Below are 25,345 nucleotides of genomic sequence, written 5' to 3' on the forward strand. Positions count from 1 at the left end.
AAAAAATGACAATAAAGACATATATTTATGTATTGATGTTTGTCTCATTTTAAAGATTGTAGGATACTTGGAAATAACATGTTTTTAATTCATATGTTTACTAAAAATCTTAGTAAACATATAAACTTAGGAAAAATACAGTAGGGAGATGTTTTACAATTATTTGCCTTGCTAAAAAATATTAACTTGTGTATTAGGTTGTATAAGACAAAGTTTTGATCAAAATAGGGATGTGTTTCCAAACTTATGTCATTAAGCTCATCCAACATGAAAGTTTGCTATGCTATGCTTTCCTTGAAACGAGTGTTGTTTAACTTTTTCCCTTGATGTGTTTTTCTCCCCCTCAGGTTATCACAAACAGAGACACACAAGAGACTTTGCTTTGCATTGCATTCGTCTTCGAGGTGTCCACAAGCGATCACGGAGCACAGTATCACGTTTACAGACTCGTCAAGGACTGAATGACCTCCAGACGCCGTTCGTCCGATGCGTACCAACAAACTGAGGAGAAGAAAATTAAGCAAACCTAAAGCTCATGAACACAATCGTGGATAAAACACAAACCGGGATCCTCTGCACTAGGCTGTGCTGTATATGTAGCCGTGTTCCTTAAAAGCAAAGGAAATGTACTTTCAGGGATAATTCTGTTTCTTACTGTTTTGTGGAGGAGAGGTCTTGAATGTCTGTGGTGGGTGAACTCTGTCACGTTTATGGTACTACACTATGGCACAAAGGTCTTTTTAAAAGCCATTGTAAGCGAAAAGGAAAAGAATTCTGGTCGATACAAGGTTTTCTCTAATCAGGAACGTTGTGATAGCATATGTTTGTCTTTCATTTAGACACAGCAGCTTGCTACCTCTGACCTTTGACAGATCGCGGGCTCAGGTTGGGTTTAGAACGATGCGTAAGTCATGAAAATAAAAATGGTTTTGTGTAGGAAAGAGACACTGAATGTTTGTTGTGATGGGAAGCGCAAGTTGCCAGAAGTTCAGGGTTCATGTTCCATGAATGTCACACACTTTTTTACTCTCGATTTGGCTTGATTTTTGTGTTTGCGAATGTGTGAGCTATTTCTACCTCCTGGTCTTACGTGGATATGTGTGAAAGCCTGTTTTCACCACGGAATAAAAAACATAATTGCGAGTTTGAATCTCACAACTTCTAGGACATTTTCTGGCGATTCTGTGTTCACATCTCACAATTTGGACTTTGTTTTTAGAAAGGGGGGAAAAAAACGAATTCTGAATGTTTTAAGATATAAGTGAATTTTTTCGGCAACTGGCAATTACTAGTTCATAACTAGATATAAACTCGTAATTCTGAGTAGAAAGGCCAGAATTGTGAGATATAAACTTGCAATCGTGAGAAAAACGCAATTGTTAAAATAAAAAAAATGGCATTACCCTTTTTTTATTTACTTTATCGTCGCAGAAAAACAAAATTGTGATTTGTGAGAAAATTTCAGAATTGCAAAATATAAACAGAATTATGAGATGTATAATTGGAGTTGCGAGAAAAAAAAAGTGAGAATTCTGAGTTTATATCGCGATTATGTTTTTATTTCTCAGAATTCTGGGTAATTTTCAGAATTTCTAAAAAAAAAAAAAAATCAGAATTGTGAGAAAAAGTCGCAGTTACATTTTTTTTTCAGTAGCAGGGAAAAAAAAACTATTGCGAGATTTAAACTCAGAATTGAAACTAAAAAATCTGATTTGTGAAATATAAACTATAAATACATAATTGTGAGATGTTAACTCAGAATTGTGAAATGTAAATTTGGAATTGTGAGGGAAAAGAGTCATAACTGTGATATAAAGTCACAATTAGCTGTTTTATTATTATTATTCTGTGGTGGGAATGGGCCTCTGTGGATATGCAAAGTGCATTTTTTTTCTATAATGATTATTGTGAATATGCATGGTTTTACTCGATTGCCCTCATTTTGAGTGCCTTATCACTTTTGTGTCTACCTTCACCATAACAGCGAGTGAGCAGGAAGATTCAATAGATCAGGTATCACTGTTTAAATCAAAGAGGGCAAAGCTGATATTACATAATGGGGTTACAGCGGGACAAAACAGATCTCAGCGTGTTACACTAGGTTTTGATCTCTCAGTGTTTTTAATCAATGAACTAGATGCTAAATAATTATATCACCAAAGCAATTACACTTAACTGGGTGCTTGAGTATTTTCCTCATAAAAAACATTGTGTTTTGAAAGAAAGAAAGAACCAAACAATGTATTTTAATATAAAATTGAAATATTTCTCTCAATTTTTGGAGTGTGGTAAGGTGTGCCATTGGTCAACATTAGATTCTGAACAGCACGGAGTGAAATTAACCGTTAATTCCATATCAAAATGTGCAATAAGATCTGGGCTATTCTGTTCCACGTTTTCTCAGGTTCTGTCAGTAATGTAGAAACACTCTAGGTTTATAATGTTAGTATATACAGTACGTGGAGTCATGGATTTCATTTCTCCTTTTACATTTATTCTTCCACACATGGCATCCTTCTTGGTGTTGACAGTTTGTTTGTTTTTTTAACCCACTTTCACCTACGCTGGTTAGTACATATGATTTTAAATGTCAGACATTATCGGTGACGTTTAACTGTAGTCAGCTGATTATGGCATCATATATTGGTGCATTTATATACATTTGTCCAGTACATTATGGAAAGCACATGTTGCTGTTCCATTAAAAAACTGAGTTGTACATTCTCCTTTAGGATTTTTTTTTTTTTTTTTTTAGTTTTTAGACTAATCTGTAATATCTTAACCAAAGAATCGAATGTGAACATCATCCCAGTCTTGCCTTATTTTGTGCTTCGAGTCTTCTCTGACAATTTAAGAGAATTGTGTTTGTGTGTGTGTGTGTTTGTGTGTGTGTGTGTGTGAGAGTGAGAGAGAGAGACAGAGAGAGAGGAAAATAGAATAGATGTTTTTTTGTGTGTGTGTGTTTTAAGAATGTTACAGGAAAAAGGTTTTTATGTTTATTCTTTTTTCCATCTTATTTTTATTTTTATTTTTTTGGGCTTTGTTTGTTCCAGTATAATTCTTGTTCTGGTTAATATTAAATAAGGGTTGTAACATCAATGTTTCATGTTTTTGCCCATTAAAGTGGCTTTAAAGCATAAACAATTACACACACACACCCTTTTTACATTTTAATGTGGTAATATCATTAGGATAATAATTGTGACCGTATAGTCACATTTAACTGTTTTTTAATGATGTAATGTACAATGAAAAAAAAAAATGTTCCCGAAAAAAAAAAAAAAATGATGTATTACCCCTAAATCAACCCAAATACATGCATTTATAACAAAAGTAGTAGTAGTGTTTTTATGGGTTAAAAATGGCTCTGTAAGGTAACAATCGCAAGTTAGTGTATCACAATTAAATGCACATAGACTAAATGTGAAGTTTAAAGAGGATTATTGATTACATTTGAGACCAGTTCATAGATTTTCCCTCTGTCCTCATCAAAAGACAGTTTCTTGATCTAATTTTCCAGGAAATAAAATAGTTATTATTATTATTTAAAAAAAAAAGAAACCATGATTAATTACTCCAATCAAATCATTACTGAGTAATACCTAACTTTAGCTATTTGTTTTCATCCCTTCAATTAGGATTAGGATTTATTTAATTCATTCAAACAGTTGTTATATTTTTTATATTTGTATGTGAAATAAATAATATTAAACTGAGCTGGACCAGAACAAATTTGTGAAAAACTGCTTCTGCTTTTATATAAATACACGTACTCTTATATCGAACCCTTACCTGGGAAAATATGTGCGAATAAATGAGATAACTACATTACCCACAATGCACTCAGGTGTTTCTATGCATTATAGCATGCGCATACGCAGAAAATCCTGTCATGCACTCAAAAAAAGAGCGCGAGCGGAGCATCGATTTGAGCCCCAGTCACATGCAGATATTTACATGACTTACATGAAATAAAAAAGACTATACTATACCTGAACCCTTTTTGCTACGCTGTTAGTTCATGTAGCTCAAAATAATTATTACTGTTAATGCAAATAGTTTGAATGAATGAATAAACAGCAGGGTTTCAAATGTGCCTGAGTCTGGCTGCTCTGTGGATCAGTTTGAAGCTCCGCCTCCAGAGCCAGCGGTCTTTAAAGCGCTCGCGCTCTCTGACTGACCGACTGACCGACCGAAGCCCGAGCTGCGCCGCACCATGGCGACAGAGCGGCCCTCGAGACTGCGCGTCTTCTCTCTCAACTGCTGGTGAGCTCAGATCTGATGATGCTTGCGCGTCAACATCACGCGCAGAAAACGCGTTTGTATTAGGAGCGCTCCGAAACACTGTCGGCTGCTTTTAATGGGGGAGAAATGCAACTCGCTGTGTTTATTTATTGAGTTAATTATGCATGGATTAACATATGAATATTTTATGGGTTTGCTGCACACGTCTAAGTGTAAAATGCAGGTGTTACCTAGATAATATAGTAGTTGTATTAGATAAATTAGCATTTTTCTTTCATTTTTGAACTTTAGCAAAATAATGTTGTCTAATTCTAGGATATTTCAGCATACTCTGCATTAACTCTCTGGGGTCTGAGGGTCTTTTGGGGCCCTGGAGAAGTTGGACATGCCCTGACATCTGTGTATCTTTGGTGATGCTGAAATCTTTTTTTGTAGGCCTATAATTCAGTACTATTCAACTAGAAAAGTAAATTAGAAAATTGTTGAAGACTTGATGAGTGTTGCATATATATATATACACACACACAAACACACAAACACACACACATTAGTGTTGCAATACATGTGCAATTTTATTATTATTATTATTACATTTTGTAGTATTTTTATCATTTTTATTAGTTTTATGTATGTGTGTGTGTTTGTGTCTATAAAGTTTTGATAATTTTTTACTTCAGCTTTAGTTTTAGTTCTTTTAGTGCATGCAAGGGATAAATGGTAGCTTGGCAAATAGCTTTTTTATATTATTTCAACTAACAATTTTTTATGGTTTTATTTATAGTTAACAGTAATAAACCTGATATATTTAATTTTAAAATAGTGGTTTCCAGGCCTTCAAATGGCACTAAAAATAATCAAATCTTCATAAATACTGGACATTTTTTGAATGGAATGTATTAGCAGTAGTAGTAGTAGTAGTAGTAGTAGCCCTTTAGCTAGTATCGCTTAGCTCCAACATTTTGTATTGCTAAAAACTGCGGTCTTTCATAGAACTATTATATAACCTTACTCTTAAGACGTGTTCAGAGAACAGAAAACCTTTGCATTGAATGCAACTTTTAGAAATCTAGTCTAGACATGCAGACATACCAGAATCTTTAGATATCTTTGACATAAATATTTTACAAAAGTTTTAAAAATTATGTGTTTGTTTGTGTGTGTGTGTGTGTGTGTGTGTGTGTGTGTGTGTGTGTGTGTGTGTGTGTGTGTGTGTGTGTGTGTGTGTGTGTGTGTGTGTGCGTGTGTGTGTGTGTGTGCGTGTGTGTGGTGAATGGTTTGAGGTTTTTGGTATAAGTATGAAGGTGAAAGCACATGAGCAGAGAGGCTGCAGCGGTCACATGATGTTCAGTGGGGGCCTCCTGCTCTGCTAATGCTAACGCTGTCAGTACCACGTTCCAGAACAACAGAACACAATAATGCAGACTTTGATTGTAGATTAATTCCTCTGATTTAGATGACACAGCAGATTATTAAAGCATCCACGTGGAGCTGTGAAATGATGAAGTCAGCTGTGTTAATATGTGGAGCAGAATGACTGCATATGTGTATACAGTAAACGCTGTTGGGGTTTGTATGTGAGTAGACCACAAGACAGTAGTGACTATAGTTTCGTGTTTTTCAGGGGAATTCGATTCTTCAGTCAGCTCTGTGCGGAGCGGTATGAGATGATCGGAGAATTACTGGGCCGAGAGCAGCACGACATCGTCCTGTTACAGGAAGTGTGTTTTACTGTACACTTTTAACCCTCTTATCCTCTGACTGTCTTTAGGGATTAATTCAGTTCCCTTGTGGCTTTAGCACTTCATTTTGCTTTATTTCCCCGATGGACGAATAACACTGTGTCCTAAACTGACATGTGGTTGAGGCTGGTTACGTTTGGGGTCGGTAAAGTGTTTCATGTTTTTGAAAGATGTCTCTTATATTTAACCAGACTGCATTTATTTGATAAATAATTCAGTAATATTGCAAAAAAAATAAAATAAAAATAAAAAAATAATTAAATTACTATTATGAATGTTATTAATTCTGTGATCAAAGCTGATTCTTCAGCATCTTAACTTCAGTCTTCAGTTTCTCATGATCTCTCAGAAATCATTTTAATATACTGATTTGGTGCTTAATAATTTTATGGAAAGCATAATAAACTACCAAAGTTTTGGGCTGAGTAAAATAATTAAATAATTCAATAAATAAATAAATAATAATGACATTTATTCAGTGAGGGTTCATTAAATTGAACAAAAATAACAACAAATACATTTATAATGTTACAAATTATTATATTTAAAGTAAATGCTGGTCAGTGAACTTCTTATTCTTATTCATTTAAGAATCCTGAATAAAATGTATCACAGTTTCCACAAAAATATGAAGCAGACCAACTGTTTTTAATGATTTCTGAAGGATCATGTGACCTTGAAGACTGGAGTAATGATGCTGTCAATTCAGGAATAAATTAGATTATAAAATATATCCAAACAGAAATCTCTTTAAAATTGTAATAATAATTCACATTTTTCTAACAAATAAAGCAGTCCTTATAAGAGATTTCATTATAAAGCAATAAAATACATAATCACTCTGAGCCTAAATTAACGAGTTCTTCAAAAGTAATGCAATGTTTTTTTAAGTGGATGTAATTTTTCTCTTCAAAATATTGTACTGCTCTTTGTGATTTCTAAAAATAAATAAAATCCTTACTCTTAGAACACAGTGTAAGAGACCAGAAAACCTTTGCACTGTATGCACATATGGAAAAAAAAAACTTTTAAAAATGTTCTTATAAATTTCCTATGCTAGCTAGACAAACAGATAAACTTAATTTGTACTGATCTAAGTATCTTTAACATTGCTCTAGGTGTGGAGTGAAAGAGATTTCCTTTTCCTGAAGAGAAAGCTGTCCTCCTGTCATCCTCATACTCACTATTTCAAGAGGTCAGTTCAACTCGCCGTGACATGACGGACTTTGAATGCTGCTTTGTTCTTCAAAGCCATTTGGATTTTGAAAGAGAGACTTTGAAACCTTCTGATCGGTGATCAAACGGCTAGGCGCTCTCACACATTCCAGAGAGAAAAAGGCGGGAAATAAAATACCCACTAAAAGTGTAGAGATCACCCAAAACTCAAAAAATCCAGTCAAAATCTACTCGCCCCTGTGTCGTTCCAAATCCGTATTATTATTTTTTCTTCCGTGGAAACACAAAAGGAGAAATCTTGAAGCCCATAAAAGCATTCTGTCAGGAGCAGACCAACATCTAAAGTTGTTATTTACTATTTGGTAACAAGACACAAAAGAACTCAAGTTGTTTGGTGTCCCTTCATTTTGGTGTCTGCTTTCATTGTATATAGAAAAGAGCAGGTTGGACATTCTTCAGAAGTTCTCCTTTTGTGTTTCATAGAAGAAAGCATATGGTTTTGGAACGACTTGAATAAGTGGATAAGTTAAGACTTTTAAAATCACTTTGGGTGAACTATCTGTTTAAGAAGCTAAAAACATCCTCTTTGTTTCAATATTCCATCATATGCTGTGTCGTTTCGTGACCTTTACATCTTTTCCTTATCTTTATTAGACAAGAAAAATAAGCATGATCTGCGAAAAAGCATGCAATCAATAAAGCTGATTTGGCAGAATTAGTAATCCTCTCACTTATCAGAGAAACAGTACTATCTACAGTTAACACTTCCCCCAAAGCATGAAGGGAATTAGAAGCTTGTGGCTTTTCACATTATTGGTGGTATCTGCTATTACTATTGCAAATCCTTAACCCACATTTTCACTATTGGTTTTGATGCAATCTTTACATTCTGCTCATTCACCATGAGAAAATGAATAAATAAGGGATGTATTAAAGGAATATTTAACCCAAAAATGACAATTTGCTCAACATTTACCATGCAAGATGTAGATGAGTTCGTTTCTTCATCAGAACAGATTTGGAGAAATATATCATTACATCACTTGTTCATCAATGGATGCTCTGCAGTGAATGAGTGCCGTCAGAATGAGAGTCCAAACAGCTGATAAAAACCTCACAGTAATCCACACCACTTCAGTCCATCAATGAATGTCTTGTGAAAAGCGGCATACTTGAAATAAACTAATCAATTATTGAGCTTGTCCTCCAATAAAAAACGACCATATAGGTCATTTGTGCAAGCAATTATTATGACCTATTTACGTTTTAAAGTTAAGCGCCATTTAGCGGACGTAAAAATAATGACAGTATCGCGTTGCATCTGTCGTCATGAATTGACGTATAACGTCATTAACGATCAAAACGCACGTTTGTTTAAATGCAATGTTTGGGCGTTTTACACCGATCTCACAGTATTTCCTACATATTTTACTACTGTAGGTGGCTTATTCGTTCGAATGACCACACCTAACCCTCACAGAAATCATGCTAAATTATGATTTATTGAGCATATACATTTTCGTGCACATCCGTTCCCTGGGATCGAACCCATGATAGCATGATTACATGTCAAGGTATAACGCAATAATATACTTACTGAGCTACACGACACGCAAATAACATTAGTACATACACATAACATTAATATGAAAACGCTCTTTTGCTGATAGTGGTGCAATTGTAGTATACGCTCTAATGGGTCGTATTTCAGGGATTTGGACAAACGACCTATACAAGCGTATTGGTTCGAGGACAGGTTGCAATTATTTGTGCGAAAGTGATCCACTGGTGATCAAGTGATGTACATTTGTTTAGATGAAGAAACAACCTCTTGTACATCTTGGATGGTCTGAGGGTGACTACATTTTCATTTTCGGTGAACTATTCCTTTAATATATCAGCACAAAACAAATGACAGTAATAATGTCAATATGTTCAAAAGAAAGGAAAGTAGGTTTTCTAGGACTACTCAACATACAGTAGATAATAACCCTAGTCTTAAGTCTGGAGTTTAGAGTCAAATAAAAGGTTTTTGTCTGCAGTCTCCCTATTAATACTAGAAAAGTGCATGAAGCTGTATGATTGTTACTGAAGACAAATGTTATTCAGTATCTGTGTGTTCTGGTATGTTTTGATAGTGGAGTCATCGGCAGTGGGCTTGCTGTGTTCTCCAGACACAGGATCCAGGACGCTCTGCTCTACCAATACTCTCTCAATGGTTACCCATATATGGTAAGCTTTCTGTGTACTTCATTCTGATTGGTCAATCTGCCTTCAAATACTATGTATAATGTCACCAAACTATATAACTGATTTTTATTGTTGTTGTTTTTCCTAAATTATGCTGCTAGCTTCAAACTATTTCTCTTATATCACTCCGGAGTTTCTTACTTTTCACATAATAGTTTCTTTTTTTACATGCTGTAACAATGAGCCTTTGGAACTTGTTATAGCAAAAAAAGTCAGCAGGGAAAAAGAATGGTATTGTTGTTTAGATTGATAAGAACAAACATTCTCTTATTTCTGATCCAATCCCGTGTCCCTTTTCTTGTGGAAGTTGTGGCCTACTGGTTAGAGAGTATGACTTCTAACCCTAGGGTTGTGGGTTTGAGTCTCGGGCCGGCAATACCACGATTTAGGTGCCCTTGAGCAAGGCATCGAACCCCCAACTGCTCTTTGTAAATTCCCTACCGTAAATATATCAAAACTTAAATTTTGATTAGCAATATGCATTACTAAGAATTAATTTTTTTTGCACCCTCAGATTCCAGATTTAAAAATATGTGTATCTCATCCAAATATTGTAGGACTTGTTTTGTGGTCCAGGGTCACACACACACACACACACACACACTCACACACACACACACACACACACAAAATATAATGATTCTTGCTTTGCTAAAACTTTGTTACATGAATCATTGTATCATAAAGAAACTCAAACAAAATTCAGATTCCTCTACGAAAGCTAGTCACATTATGGCCATTGTGGACAGAGTAGATCATATTCTTTAAAATAATTTAAGCGCAAACTGAATGTAATGTTTTCATACATGTTCATTTCAATTTAATAAAAATGTTTTCACAGTTTAAATTCATATTAAATACAATTAGCTGAACTTAAAGTATAGTACTTTATGTATATATTTACATGTAATTAAAGTGTAATGATGAATGAATATATATATGTGTGTGTATGTGTGTGTGTGTGTGTGTGTGTGTGTGTGTGTGTGTGTGTGTGTGTGTGTGTGTGTGTGTGTGTGTGTGTGTGTGTGTGGTCATCTCAGCTGCGCCATGGCGACTGGTTCGGAGGCAAAGCCGTCGGGTTGGTCATCGTAGACGTTTCTGGATTAAAGGCGCACGTCTATGTTACTCATGTAAGTCACTCTCTCTAAAGTCTGATCTGGCTTTAGTAGGTCTTGAGGTGTGTACTTCCCAACGAGTAACTGGAGACGATGCACCTTCAGTAATGATACTGCTTTCCTCTCAGTTACACGCAGAGTACTGCAGGGCTCAAGATCAATACCTGTCCCACAGAACAGTGCAGTCGTGGGAACTGCTGCAGTTCGTGCGGTAAGAGAAAGTCTGTTTTCTTAATGTGTCATAGAGAAAAGAGGTCACATGCTTTTAGTAAACTCATACCGTATGGCCTCTTTAGCCACACGTCCTGTGGAGCAGATCTGGTGGTTCTGGGAGGGGATCTGAACATGCACCCTCAGGACCTGGGAAACCGTCTCCTCAGGTCCCACACGGGGCTCAGAGACTGCTACACTGAAACAGACACCTTTGATGTGAGCACACTTCCTGTTACATGTTTATTCAGTTTGTTTGTGTGCCCTGTTTTTATCCGAATCCTCACTGTGTGTTGCTCTCGGCAGGGCTGTGAAGATGGACACACGCTGATAGCAGACAATCACTTCACAAAGAACCATGATCTTGTTCCTTTTGAGAAGGGCATCAGAATTGACTACATTCTCATGAAGGTAAAATCATCTCTGAAGATATTCAATCTATCTAGGACAACACACATTTTTGTTTAATTAATAGTTTTATTCAGTTAGGATGCATTAAAGTGATCAAAAGTGACGGTTAAGATGTTTAGAATGTTGATTTCTGTTTCAAATCATCGCTCTTCTTTTGAACCTCCTATTCATCAAAGAGTCCTGAAATAAAATGTGCAACGGTTTTTCACACTGCTTTTTTATATGCCATACTGAACATTAGTGTTTATTTTTGTTCTTTTTCTCGTGCAGGGCTCTCAGAGAATGACCGTGAAGTGTGAGTCTCTCTCCACCACCAAGGGTCCAGTGGCTGATAAACCCTTCCCTTATTCTGACCACGAGGCTCTGACTGCTGAACTGACCCTGCTGCACTCAGAGGACAGCAGACAGCATGGATCGAGCGGCCGTGAGTACTCAAAAACGTGCATTTCACATCAGTATAACAAATGAAACCCTGCTTCAGTGCAGTTTTGATGCAACACACTCTCATGACGACTCTTAAAGGGATAGTTCACCCAAAAATGAAAACTACCCCATGACTACTCTCCCTCAAGCCATCCTAGATGTGTATGGCTTTCTTATTTCAGACGAATATAATCGTAGTTGTTTTAAATCTTCCAGACTTTATAATGGCTTTGAAGGGTTGTTTAGATTTTGAAGCACAAAAAAAGTGCATCCATCCATCATAAAAGGTGCTCCACATGGCTCTGGGGGGTTAATAAAGGCCTTCTGAAGTGAAGCGATGCATTTGTATAAGAAAAATACTCATATTTAAAACTTCATCTGCTAACTGTACAAGCGTTCAAGAGAAAGTGGCGTCTAAAAGGACTCAGACGAAACACAAATCATGTGTCTTACAATAATGTGTTTTTCAATCTCTTTAATGATCAGATCGCTGTATTTTTATGAAACAATTCATTAAATTTAATTGTTTTCTTTGTGAAAATTCCAGATAGGCTATGTGAAAATGTATTCTCATAATATTTCGACTTTATTCACAAAATATTTACCTTATTCTTTAAACATTTCAACTTTATTCTCGTAATATTTCCACTTTAATCTCGTAAACTTTTTACTTTATTCTTGAAATATTTTTACTTTATTCTCGTAATATTTAGACTTTAATCTTGTAGTAGGTCTATTACCACTTTATTCTTGAAACATTTCAACTTTATTCTCATAATATTTTGACTTTATTCTCGAAATATAATTACTTTAATCTCATAATCGTATAATTATTTTTTTTCTTTTTTTCAACGTTGCACTTAAACACCATCGTAATATTCCCATAGAAACCAGTTTTAAATTGTATTAATATTTCACAACATTACAGTTATCACAAACTTCTAAAATACTTATTTCAAAAACAAATTTTTGACCCCAAACTTTTGAATGGTAGTCTATGATGTCACTCCCATCAATATGACGTTCAAGAAAGATCAAACCATTATTTTTAAAGAAGAAAATAAAAAAAGAGTCACATAATCTTGATATTTTGATTTCAATGTAAGCAAACGATAGGTGTAACTGATTTTATTCTGTATGGCCCTGTCCTCCTCCAGCACTGGCTGTATCAGAGCAGATGGACGTGGTGACAGAGGCGCGTGCGGTGGTGAAGGAAGGCCTGTGTCAGACCGAGGCCCTGCGGGACAGAGCCATGCGTCTGGTGTTGGGTGCTCTGCTGTTACTGCTGCTGCTTCTGGTTATGACCTTCCTGCCCTGCTCCTGCTTTTGCTCCTACAGCACGCTTGGGCTTCTGGGAGCCGTGTGCATGAGTCTGCTCCTCTCTGGAGCTCTGCTCTACCTGCTCTTCACCACACACATCAAAGTCCTGAAAGAGACTGAAGACCAGATGATGCTGACCTCTAATGAGCTCCAGACTAAACTGACAGGATGTCGGCTGTCTGGATCTTCATCCTTCGATGGTTCTCCTGAGCTCTAGGCGCTGAGTCCTTTTAAACGAGAGGTGTAAGGTTGGATCCGGATCAGGTTACTGTACCTCAGTGTTACAAAATAGCTGTTAGGATATAACTTGAAGAGCTGATCCGAGATCAGTGCTCTGAAGCTATATCTACCTCAGCTCAGTGAATAGACAGATTAATCATCACAGAGCTGCTGGTCTTTGCATTTTAACGAACTGAAAATCGTGAAAGCTGTAATGGAAAGCCTTGTTTGTGAGGGCGAGTTATTTAATTCTGTGCTTATCTCTGTCTAAGACACTCCGAACAGTGTGCTTTCTCATATTTTAATGTAACTCAAAAGAGACTTAAGTCATTTTTTTAAACTGTTTGTTGTTGAGGTATTACTACACCACATTTCAGGCATTATAAACACTGTTTGAATGTTTGGATGACATTTCATCATAATCATGAATAAATAAATCCCTATTCTGAAGCATTTTCATTTTTCCTGCAGGGTGTTTTAAATAATTCACCCCTTTCCACAAGGTAGTGCTCTTGCACTTGAATGCAAGAGTATAAATGGTGAAAGGGTCAGTAGAGGTTCTGTAGGCAAATAAAACCAATACTAGGTCATTGTTATGAAATGGATTTTGTGTGAGGATTGAATATCTGGCTTGTGGAGCGGAAAATTGAACAATAACAGTTTTTGAGTATAAGTAGCTAGTCTGTAACCTTTTAGCCAACATTTGTTTTCTGTGGTTAGCAAGCTATTTTTATTTTAAGCTTTCATTTTTTTTTTTTCACAAAAGAAATTCCAAAAAATCAGCTACAATAATTTGAAAATAATAATAAATAATAATAATAATAATAATAATAATAATAATAATAATAATAATAAATAAATCTTACCACTTGGACAGTTTACAATATATTTTTACCTAATATAAGGTCATATGCATGCATAATAATTCTACAAAAATTAGAGGAAAAATATTATTATAGTTTTTGATCTATTTTAGCAAACAGATTTAAATCAGATAGATTTTTAAATAGATTTTCTGCAGGATGCATTAATATTTAATACCAAGCCTAATAATGCTACATCAGCCTTCAATAGAAATTAACACAAGTGAAGATTGTGGCTTTTACTAGGTTTTTATAATGTTTAAGTAGATTAGGAAACCATTACCATAACAGTATTTAGGATAACAATTAGCATCCTAGCCCGTTTGTTACATAACAAAATAGTCATTGAAATAGTATTTCTGGGTGCGGTTGTAAAAGAAGGGCTAATTATAATATAGAGTTACAGCACTTGTTGTGTGTTTGATAATCACAGTGGAGTCCTGGATGGTGACGCACGGTTATACACTGCTGTATGTACTGAAGTATGTACAGTTGTATAGTGAGTGGATGTCAGACATTGTAGGAGTGTTGACGCCTGCAAGATCTGTCACTGAAGTGTGATGCCAGAGACTGAACACTCTGGAGCATGAGAACATTACCCTAACCATTAAACACATATCACACTTTAACCAATATAACAAACATGTTTCTGTAAATAGGCAGAAATAGTTGCACGATAATTCTGGAACTCTTAGACAACTATCACACAAGTCTGCAAGCATACATTGATGCAACTCATGACGTCATTGCTGTAATTAAGGGTATGCAGGACTACATTTTGGAATATTATAATCAATGCAATTTCAGCTATTTAGTTTTTATTATTATATGTTTTATTATTGTTTGTATGCATACAGCAGCCTATGTATGTTATGTGAAGCAGAACTGGATACAGAGATGTTGGGGGGTTGCGTATAGCTACTCTCGCGTGTGTTGAACGCAAACCGTCTTTTGGCGGTTTTACTAAAGATGCGCAGTGATGATGAATTGGCGCTTGAATATACATTTGTTGGAGTTTCCCTCTCAGACGCAAAAGTTATGGTAGGAGAGTATTAAAATTAATCACAATTTTATTACATTTTACTAACGTCTAGTGTTGCGCATTCGTCGAAGTGTGTTTTTTTTTTTAAAGTTATTACGAGAAAGTTTCTCATTTTACCAGAAACTGTCTCATTATTACGCGAAATTTTATCAATACAATGATATAAGACGAGAATCATCATTATGACAAACTCAGTCGTTATTATGAGAAAGTCAATATAACGAGAACGTTTCTCAATATAACGAGATACTAAGTCATATTTATGAGGTTTTCTATTATTATGACTTACAGAATCATATTTTTCTAAATTTTGGCGGAAACGGCTTCCATACTTTTGGAAGAGAACGCAGTTTAGTATTGGCTTTGGCAAGAAAACTTTTGCAAGAACAATTTTGCAAGAAAACGCAAACTATCTCTGTGGAACGCAAGACTTTTACGATGCAGGTTTCTCGTTGAGACTTTTGCAAGGGAACGCTACGTTCACTCAGTAAAGCACTGAAAAACATTGTTTTTAATACAATGCTTGATATTAAAAGGAAACGCAGTGTAATTGACAGGTTTAAAAAGAGAATGTGGACCTGTGATTGGTCCAGCGCGCGACACATCAGATGGGCGTGACCTCAGGTGTGGACTCTCTGGCTCTCTCCGCAGCCGGACGGGAGATCGCTCGCTGTTGTTGGGTTTGTCCGTAGGTGCGAGCAGAACAATTGAGAGCAGCGATGACTGCCGAACCGATCCGCTCGGCTCTGGGTACCGTCTCCTCGGAGGACACCTCTCTGGTGCTGCCCTCTGACACAAAACAGCGGACGGGGCAGCAGCGCGTGCTGGAGCAGGTGAACAGCATCAAGAGAAGCAAGTCGAAGATAGTCAAGAATGACTCCATTCCGTCGCCAACAAGTAAGTGCGGCGATTATATGCACAAAGGCATTAGTTGTAATGCCAACGAAACAGCGTGAAAGAAATACCTCAACTTTAAAAAAAAAAAACCTCACTAACAAGGACTGCATGCTTGTTTGGCAGTTTCTGCATGAAAACATTTTGTTATATTTTTTCGGTAGCAAGCTCAAGCAGGTATTTGAGGCAAAACTGCATTCATTTGTAATCAATATCTCAGCCACAAGAGTTTTTGACAGGGATGTGTCTGAAAGCCATGTGAACTAGAAGCCTACACCTACACTGCATTTTTGGGGCTGATGTACACATTTTATCCCATGCATGCTATTCGTGCAATCCAACAATGCAGTGAAACATTTAATCTTTCATTTAAGTATGATTCTGTGTAAAGTCAACGAATTCTAGGTCACTATTTCATAACTAATTACTGGAAACATAATCATAGCATGCACTGTGTGTGATCTGTTTTAGTTATTGAAATCTTTGTGTTTTGAAATCATCATGATTTATTAATGTTCTATTTGATTGGGAACAAGTAGCCTATAGACAACTTAGAGTCCACCTGTGTGGCAATATTGTACAATGTAGTGTAGAATAATATATTTGTCAGTATACAATTAAGACTTGCCATGTAATTATTTATTAAAACATTTTTAATTGTTTATGCCTTTGGGCATGCAACTGTTCTTTTGTTATATATACCTCTGGTAAACTTTTAGTATGAGTTGTAAACACTCGACAAGTACTCAAAGGTCAGCAATATAGATTTTTAATAAACATAATTATTGATAAAAAAATGCAACTTACTTCACAAAATAATAGAAAACTGCAACACAGCAAAGTTTCCCTCATGAAAAAGAAGTACGCTTTAGCATGCTTCTACAAAGAGTCATTATTATGGAAAATATGTAGCGACTTTTAAAGAATATAGCCTACATAAGTCTGAACTGAATGCAATGGAAATAACTGCATGTTATTTAGTGAACAATTGAAAGAAAATGTATTACAGTTTACATTTATATTAAACGCAATTAGCCAAACTTTAGAAAGCTTTTTTGACCCACTAAAGTGTATTGCTGAATGTACTGAAAAGCGTATGTGATCGACTGGAATATGCTTTAACGCCATTCCTTTGAAAATGATGTCATGTATTTAAATATATTTGTGATTACACATTTGCAATGAAGTTGAATTTTAGTTCATTTAAAATACATTACCTTAAAATATAATATGAAATAATACAATAATCAAGTTAATCAACACAACAAAATAAGTATACTAATTTTTAACAATTATTAAAACAATTGAAAATGTAAAAATGTTATGTATTATGTGACCATCACTGCATTACAGTTAATCTGTAAATATAGAAGTGATCACTGTAACAGACACTTGTGATCACTGTGTGTCTGTCTGTGAGCTCACAGTAGACAGACGACATTTAATTGTAAAAATGATTGACAGTAAACAGTCATTTGCCAGGAAAATACTGTACCTTCACATTTTTTTGAGCTTATGCTGTGCAAAATGCTGTCTAGGCTGGCAGTTTACTGTAAGCTTTGAGACACAGACGTAATCCAACCAGTGTTTAGAAATTTGATACACATGATAATATCTCTAGGTTTTTGCTAAGAGAATAAAAAGAGAGAATAATGTGCCTTGTTTCACACAGTTGCATGTTGTATTCTATTGCACGCTTTGATAACAGACTTAATTCATACCATATCAATATTTAATGTGGAAATAAGCAGTATATGAAGTTCTATGATATTTCAAAATATCTGAATGTGGGTTTCTGAAAAAGATAAAACTGAATGAATATTTAAGAGAAACTGTGCATTTTAAGTGCTGTATGTATGTTTTCACATATGAACTGTACATAGTCCTTCGACGTCGTAAAATAATTATAGTCTATATGTTTCTCTATTAGCATGTATAATACTGCATGAATTAGACAGTAATTTTTGTAGTTTAATTAGGAGTATATCATGTCGCATTGATGTAATGATGTTTGTTAATGCTATCAATGGAAGATATCATACAGGTTTAGTGCATATACAATAGTTATTTTTATCTATTAAGAGAAAGTTTGAAAATAAAACGTATTGCATATACACAGGTGAGACATTTGGATACTGCTGCATGTTAAATAAAAAAAAATTAATAAAAAAATTAATTGTGAAATGCCTTAATGCAATTACAAGCCTAATAAAGTTTAGTGTTTCAAACTGAGTTTGCCAAAATAAAAGCTTGGTGTTTTAAAGGTTTAAAATAGTGTAATTAGCACAGCTATGTACATTGGTATTGTAGTTTTACAGTTGCACAATAAAGTACAATTAATATGATTATATATTTTCTTTCTTACATTTTTTGATTTGTTTACATTAGTAATATGTTTTTTTAAATAATAATATTAATCATTTGTATTGTTGTTATTATTATAGTCACTTATTTATAATTACACATTTTGTTAAAAAATGAATTGGACTCATTTTGCAGCCCTACAATCAAACATTTGAAAATGTTTTTTTTTATTTAAATAAATGTTGTTATATATGTTCATTATGTGACATTCACTAAATATATCATGATTAATTATCAAGTCTAGTCACTAGTAAATTAATTAGTGTAATTATGCCTTTTTTTTTTTGTAGCTCCGGCATCGGCGACAGAATACAGTGAGCCGAAATTCCAGTTCTCACCAACAAAACTGAACGACACACTCTTCAAATTTAGCAGCCTCAACATGACAAGCAGCAAGAGCAGAACGGTAAAGTCTCTCACACACACTATGTGCTCCGCAGCATGATTTATATATACTCTACTGCTCGGCAACACTGATTTATGATTGTTATCCAGGGTTTCACTGTCACGGCAGATACAGTACATGCTTGGTTGTGCACTACTGACAATTCAAAGTATTTTGATATTCAGACAGCAAATGAAATCGACTCAAGTTAAGTAGTATATTACTAAATTTGAATAAAATGCTTCTGTTAGATGGACATTTTCATAATTGATCATTGACAGTTTTTGATGAATTTAATATAAGCAGAGCTTGATGCTTATTTTATTTTATTTTTCCAAAAATGCATATTTTTGGTTTATAATATGACTGAGCATGATTGTGATATTCAGTCTTTAGCATTTAATTTCCTTTTCAGTAGATATTTAAGTTTAGCCCACTAACACAGTTAGTCTGTGGTTGCTGTTGAAGAAGGCTGGTGGAACAGCGTTGCTCGTTTTGTTCCCTCTTTGTGTATATTCTTAAACCAAGTGTATTTTGTTTATGCAAAAACATTGCAGTGTAATGCCTAAGAATGTGCTCTGTTGCTCTGTGTTCAGCATTTGTTCTGTACGCATTGCCTAAGAAAGAAGGGGGTTACTTTGTTTTATTATACTCTGTTGAACGGCAACTTCTAAAAAGATATGATGGAAAAGATATGAAATGTTTATTATTACAAGATACTAGATGAAATATAGTTACAGGTCAATTTTTATGAGATTATGTTTTGTAGCTTTTGATTGTTTCTAAATAAGAGAGGCAGGAATAGTGTCAGATTTATTGACTACATTTGTTATTGAAAGATGAAAGGATAAGTAGTAAATTATGTTAATTTTCGTGCATTTATGAAAAAATGTGTCATTTCTTAACTTTAACTTTCTTTGACATAGACAATGTGTCTGTATATACTGTGTGATATTAAGATCATTTAAAAATTGGTCATATTCTCATTGCAAACAGTTGACTGTCATGCAAACACTACCTTTTTGCAATTTTGTGTGCATTTGTCAGTGACGTGAAAAATTATTTTATGAGTTAAATCGCAATGCAGATTGCAGAATTACCAAAAAAAATAATAATAATAATTCCTTGTTTAATACTTTATTGGTTCACCCAGAAAAATGAAAATAAGCTACAAATGTACCTTCAGGCCATCCATGATGTAGATGAGTTGGAAGAGAATTGGGGAAATTAAGCATCACATCCCTTTCTCACCAGTGGATCCTCTGCAGTGAATGGGTGCCGTCAGAATGAGTGTCCAAACAGCTGATAAAACATCACAATGATACACAAGAAATCCACACCACTCCAGTTCATCAATTAAAGTCTTGTGAAGTGAAAACCTGTGTGTTTGTAAGAAGCAAATCCATTATTAAAGACTTTATAACTTTAAAGTTTCACTTCTGATTAAAATACATGTCCTCAATCCGTAATGTTTTTCTTTCAAAGTAATTTCATATGAATCAGGAGAGAAATATGCACAGATCAAGCAATGTTTACAAGCCCAAACAGTCCACAACAGTTCAAAAACAAATTTGTGTGGAGTTTGATTGACTTTTCCCAATGGAGGAAGCATTTATCAATTATGCATTTTTACCAAAAGCAACAGTTTTAAGGTAAAACACCTTTATGATGGATTTGTTTCTTATAAAAATGGATGTTTTTGCTTCACAAGACATTAATTGATGGGCTGGAGTGTTGTGGAATACTTGTGGATTATTATGATGTTTTTATCAGTTGTTTGGACTCTCATTCTGATGGCACCCATTCACTACAGATGATCTATTGGTGAGCAACTGATGTGATGCTACATTTCTCCAAATCTGTTCTGATGAAGAACCCAACTCATCTAGATCTTGCATTTAAAAAATGAGTACATTTTTAGCAAATTTTCATTTTTGGATGAACTATTCCTTTAGCCAGAATACAGATCTTTGTGGGACAATGCTGTTCATGTATTTAAATTTATTACAAAGCAATTTAATTATGCCTTGCATGTTTTATCTAGATCTACTGGTAGAGCTGTAGCAGTTTTATTTATTTTTAGACACATTTCTCCCAATGTCTCAGTCACAGGGTATTGCTGCCTACTGATATCATAAATGGGAGGGTTAAAGTTAATTATTTACATTAAAATCTCTCATTAGCAGGGTGTTAATGGCCAGTTGCCAAAGAAACGCATCCAATCAGAATATGACAGGGATATTATAGATTGTGTGCATGTTCATGACCAGTAAATCATTGATTTTCTATTACTTAAATCAATCTGAGCCGGCTGTGTGATTCCTGGGAAAGAGTTCAGTAGAACTGCCAACGGCAAATAAATTAATGCTATTCAGATTTTTAATAACAATTTATATTTACTATATATTATAGTTTACATAAAAACAAAACCATAAAACAATTGTAACTTGAAACAAAACTTGATAAAAAAAATTAAATTAAGTACAAAAATAAATAAGCAAGTTGTCAAGGCAGCATTTTCATTTTCTTTTAGATTATATAGCAAAAAAATATATATATACAAAAATTAAAAGTACAAACACACACACACACACACACACACACACACACACAAACTAAAAGTTAAATATAAGAATAAAACCGGTTAAGCTAACTATTAATAGTATCCCAGTGATAGTAAAATAATTATGGTACATACTTTTTTGCCTGTTTGGATAGTAATTAAAATATAAAATATAACTTGATGGCATGTGAAACATAAGCCTTTTTAAAAATTGTATTTGCATGTAAAATAATGCATACTAAATAATGTAGACAGACATTATAGACAAACATAAATTGCAAATGTGTGTTTTTCTCTTTTTTTTCTTCTTTTCTTTTTCTGCATCTTAAAAATGTTGTCACTCTTTAAGCATTGTCTTTCATTTGCAGTAGATATGTAAAGCACACCATTTGTGAATTAACACACTTAGCACACAGCAGGCTTCTGTTTTGTGATTTGAAAGAGTTTATTAAAATAAGAACACTGTTGAAACAGTTTGGTTCATTTTCGCTCCATGTGTGCTCATACTCATAAACCAAGAGTATTTTTAGTCAAACCAATGGCTTTTTAGCAATATACTCACACTTTATACAACTCTTTTCCTGTGATTATCTTGATCATTTTTGTAACACAAATCCAAGAGCTCAGTCAGTGCTCTGCTGGATCAGAGTGAAGGAGTTATTACACCATTGTGCCCTTGAGCGAGACGGTTACTCACTATCTCTGAGAAACTGCATCTGCTCATTAAACAGTGAGAAGTGGCTTTAAATCAGTAGTTCTAGTAATTTAATATCAGTTAGTTTAAACCCTATGGGTTAGGGTTAGTACTTCATCATTTTTGATTGTACAGCTAAGAGCAATACATCATTCACATCTGTAAAGGGTCTACTTTTATTTGTATACACTCATAATAATAAAAACAAAACTTTGTGCTTTTGTAAAATAAAGAAAGCCTTCTCGGTCTCCGTAATCTTCATTTTGAAACACATCACAAAAATGAACTGAAACTCTGTGAATACTCGACACACAAACATAAGAGATATATCTTGAGAAATCTTGACGTGTTTACTTTTAAACAAAGTAAGTTATTGAAAACAAATATTCTATGATAAAGTAATCCATATAAAACCGTGGTGTCCAGTTTTTCCCGTCTTACCTAATTATTCTTAATGCGATCACGCCCACAAGCTACTTTTACTTATTATATCACAATTACAATTACCTTTCTTTAAGTTCATCTTGGCTACTTGTGTTTCTGGAAGAAGATGCACTGAGAGGAATAAGACCGTATTTACCTCAGAAGAATATGAAGCACTGAGAGGAATAAGCTTTGAATTTACCCCAGAAAAAGGAGATGTGACTTGCTGCTTGATCCAGCGGAGGATATCATGATTATATATAATAATGTATTTTTATACATGTTGATGACTATAAATATCATTTATTTATATCCATTTATTTACAAGTTATTGTAAATAAGGGTATTACTAATGTACTAATATAGTTTCTCCTGTATCAGACTTGAATCGATGGAAAGCACCAGACACTGGAAATATTAGGTTTGGTTTACTTGTTGCAACATTTGAACAGGATCTGTCAGGATCAGCAATGACAGGTTACTGTTCAAGTTTCAGTGTTTAAATCAGTTTTCTTAATTTGTCTTTGACCATCACTGTACATTTTGATTATACTGTGTTGTAAATAAAATACTAATACAAACCCCCATTATTTTAATCTCCTCACATTCTTTTTTTTACCCGTTTCACAAACCCATTACTGACTGATGGCTCATTAGGTGAGGCCCTTTGTCTCTGAGGTGTAAATCATTAAATATTCATGGCCATTGTGACTTCCTCGCATATCACTTTGAACACAAAACATGCTTTACAAATGTGAAATCAATATTTTTTCTGTGAATCAGCGAACAGAATAATTTTCACATTATTTTTTTAGCAAAAACTCTAGTCTACAACACCCTGTTCTCAGACGTCTTGTGAACATATTTTCTGTATGTGTTTAATGGCTTAAATTTAGTTTTTCACAAACCACGCATAAACTTGGGCTTCTTACAATGTATATTTATACTGCTCACAAATTATTGCAGCCCAGTTTGTACTAAATATAGTATTATCAGACATTAGCATTAATATGTTTTTCAGATACTGAAACAAAAAGAAAACTTCTAAAGGGCCCCGAAACACCCCCAGACCCCAGAGGGTTAACAAAATGTAGGTAAGCTGACTGTTAGTATAACATTGTATTATAGACCTAGCTGTTTGTTTTGGAAATATCTCTTGAATTTCGATGAGTTTACGCTCTCAGCTACAAATTGTAATCAGTACAGACCGTGTTTATCCTTATTGCAAGCCAACCCATATCTAATGTAACCTGGATTGTAAATTGGTTTTGTTTATGGGTTTGTTTCGTTTTTGGATTTGGGTATGTCACACAACCTGTCCATGTTGCTTTCCATCTGGCTGCGTTTACCAAGTAACAGATGAATCAAATTACTGTACTGTTTGTTTGAATGCACAACATTTCACCTCAATAAATGTTTGCTCCTCCCTTTCACAAGTCTTTCGTGCCCTGCTCTGCATGACTGTGGTAAAGGAGTATGCTGAGTTAAATATTTAAGCTCTATCTTTACTATTACAGCAGAAAATAATTTTGATTGTCACTCAGTTTGCAAAATCAAAAGGGAAAGAAAAGCAACAGAAAGTAAATTTGAATTAAAGGGGTGGTTGATTGCGATTTCACTTTAATGTTAGTTATTGTATAATGTTGCTGTTTGAGCATAAACAGTACCTTCAAAGTTAAAGGTTTAGTTCACCCAAAAATACAAATTATGTCATTAAATACTTACCCTCATGTTATTCCAAACCCATTAGACCTCAGTGCATCTTCAGAACACAAAATAAAGGGGTCATATGATGGGATTTTTTTTTCCTTTCTCTTTGGAGTGTTACAAGCTCTTGGTGCATAAAGAAGATCTCTAAAGTTGCAAAGACCAAAGTCTCAAATCCAAAGAGATATTCTTTATAAAAGTTAAGAGATAACCATGCCCTCCTAAAACAGCTCATTCTAAAACTCCCTCATGTCTACATCATGATGTGGGAAGAGTTGTATAATGCCGTCCAAATGTTCACGCAAAGAAAAAAGGTGTAACTTATTCTCACTGTAGTATTGTTGCTGCCGTATCAGTTGTGGAGATGCTGTGTGTTTCATTGTGAAAGCAAACTACTTGGCCACCTGAATCACACCCTTATGAAAAGGCTGTTCGGGATGATTACGCTGAAACAGATCCTTGCGCAAATTCGCTGAAGAGTTTATCCCAAAAAACTCCTGAAAAAATATTCTCAGCTTTTCAACATTAATAATAATAATGATGATAATAATAATTTAACAAATTAGCTCAAAGATGTAAATAATAATAACGGGGTATTAATAGCTAAATTCATCTTCAGGAATTACTTGTAGCATTATAGCATTAATAGTACAATAAAATGATTTGTTCATCCGCAGGGGGGACAGTGTTTATCGTTTATTTTCATTTCACATATCATTTATTTTCTGGGAACTTGTGGCCTAGTGGTGAAGGTTTGAAGGTTTTTGGTACATATCCTAATGACAATGAGGAATTAATAATAGTCAGAAGAGCATCTATGACTTCTGAAAGCACATCTTTTAGGAGCTTAGATTGAATAGGGTCTAACATACATGTTGTTGGTTAGTGAAGTACAGTAGTTCATAAAGTGATGTTGGGCAATGTTAACACTTTTTGATGCTTTATTTTTCATTAATTTAGCCACTGTATTGAATAAATACCTGGGGTTATGTTTGTTTTCTTCTAAAAGAGACGAAAAGTAATCAGATCTAGCAGTTTTTAATGCTTTTCTGTAGGATAGGTTACTTTCCCGCCAAGCAATACGAAATACCTATAGTTTTGTTTTCCTCCAGCTGCGCTCCATTTTCTTAGCTTCTCTCTTTAGGGTGCGAGTATGCTCATTATATCATAGTTTCAGACTGTTTTCCTTAACCTTCCTTAAGTGTAAAGGAGCAACTGTATTTAAAATGTTAGAAAAGAGAGAGTCCATAGTTTCTGTTACATCTTCAAGTTGTTCTGAGGTTTTGGATATGCTAAGGAATT

General features: G+C 34.6%; 3 protein-coding genes across 7 annotated transcripts in view; all 3 read left to right on the forward strand.

Annotated features, from left to right (window-relative positions):
• The window catches only part of LOC113041028 (transcriptional enhancer factor TEF-5-like), a 35,920-nt gene extending 32,771 nt beyond the window's left edge, over positions 1-3,149 (forward strand). For all 4 annotated transcript variants that reach the window (XM_026199280.1, XM_026199281.1, XM_026199283.1 and 1 more), the window contains one exon: positions 348-3,149. In XM_026199280.1, coding sequence (XP_026055065.1) covers positions 348-461 — 114 coding nt within the window. In that variant the 3' untranslated portion in view covers positions 462-3,149. The remainder of the gene's footprint in view (positions 1-347) is intronic.
• A 971-nt stretch (positions 3,150-4,120) lies between these two features.
• smpd2a (sphingomyelin phosphodiesterase 2a) lies at positions 4,121-13,561 on the forward strand. The gene is made up of 10 exons (XM_026199279.1): positions 4,121-4,266; positions 5,867-5,963; positions 7,103-7,179; positions 9,299-9,392; positions 10,451-10,540; positions 10,654-10,736; positions 10,822-10,954; positions 11,042-11,146; positions 11,417-11,570; positions 12,727-13,561. Exons 1-10 carry the CDS (start codon positions 4,217-4,219, stop codon positions 13,104-13,106), a joined length of 1,263 nt encoding a protein of 420 aa, XP_026055064.1. The 5' UTR covers positions 4,121-4,216; the 3' UTR covers positions 13,107-13,561.
• A 1,678-nt stretch (positions 13,562-15,239) lies between these two features.
• Positions 15,240-25,345, forward strand: part of pkp1a (plakophilin 1a) — a 28,672-nt gene continuing 18,566 nt past the window's right edge. Inside the window, exons 1-2 of one of the 2 annotated variants that reach the window (XM_026199285.1) lie at positions 15,240-15,910; positions 18,562-18,677. In XM_026199285.1, the coding sequence (XP_026055070.1) occupies positions 15,733-15,910; positions 18,562-18,677 (294 nt within the window). In that variant the 5' untranslated portion in view covers positions 15,240-15,732. The remainder of the gene's footprint in view (positions 15,911-18,561; positions 18,678-25,345) is intronic. The other variant, XM_026199284.1, reaches the window with a different exon arrangement.

The sequence above is a fragment of the Carassius auratus genome, chromosome 23 (assembly GCF_003368295.1).
Source record: "Carassius auratus strain Wakin chromosome 23, ASM336829v1, whole genome shotgun sequence".
Classification (NCBI taxonomy): domain Eukaryota; kingdom Metazoa; phylum Chordata; class Actinopteri; order Cypriniformes; family Cyprinidae; genus Carassius; species Carassius auratus.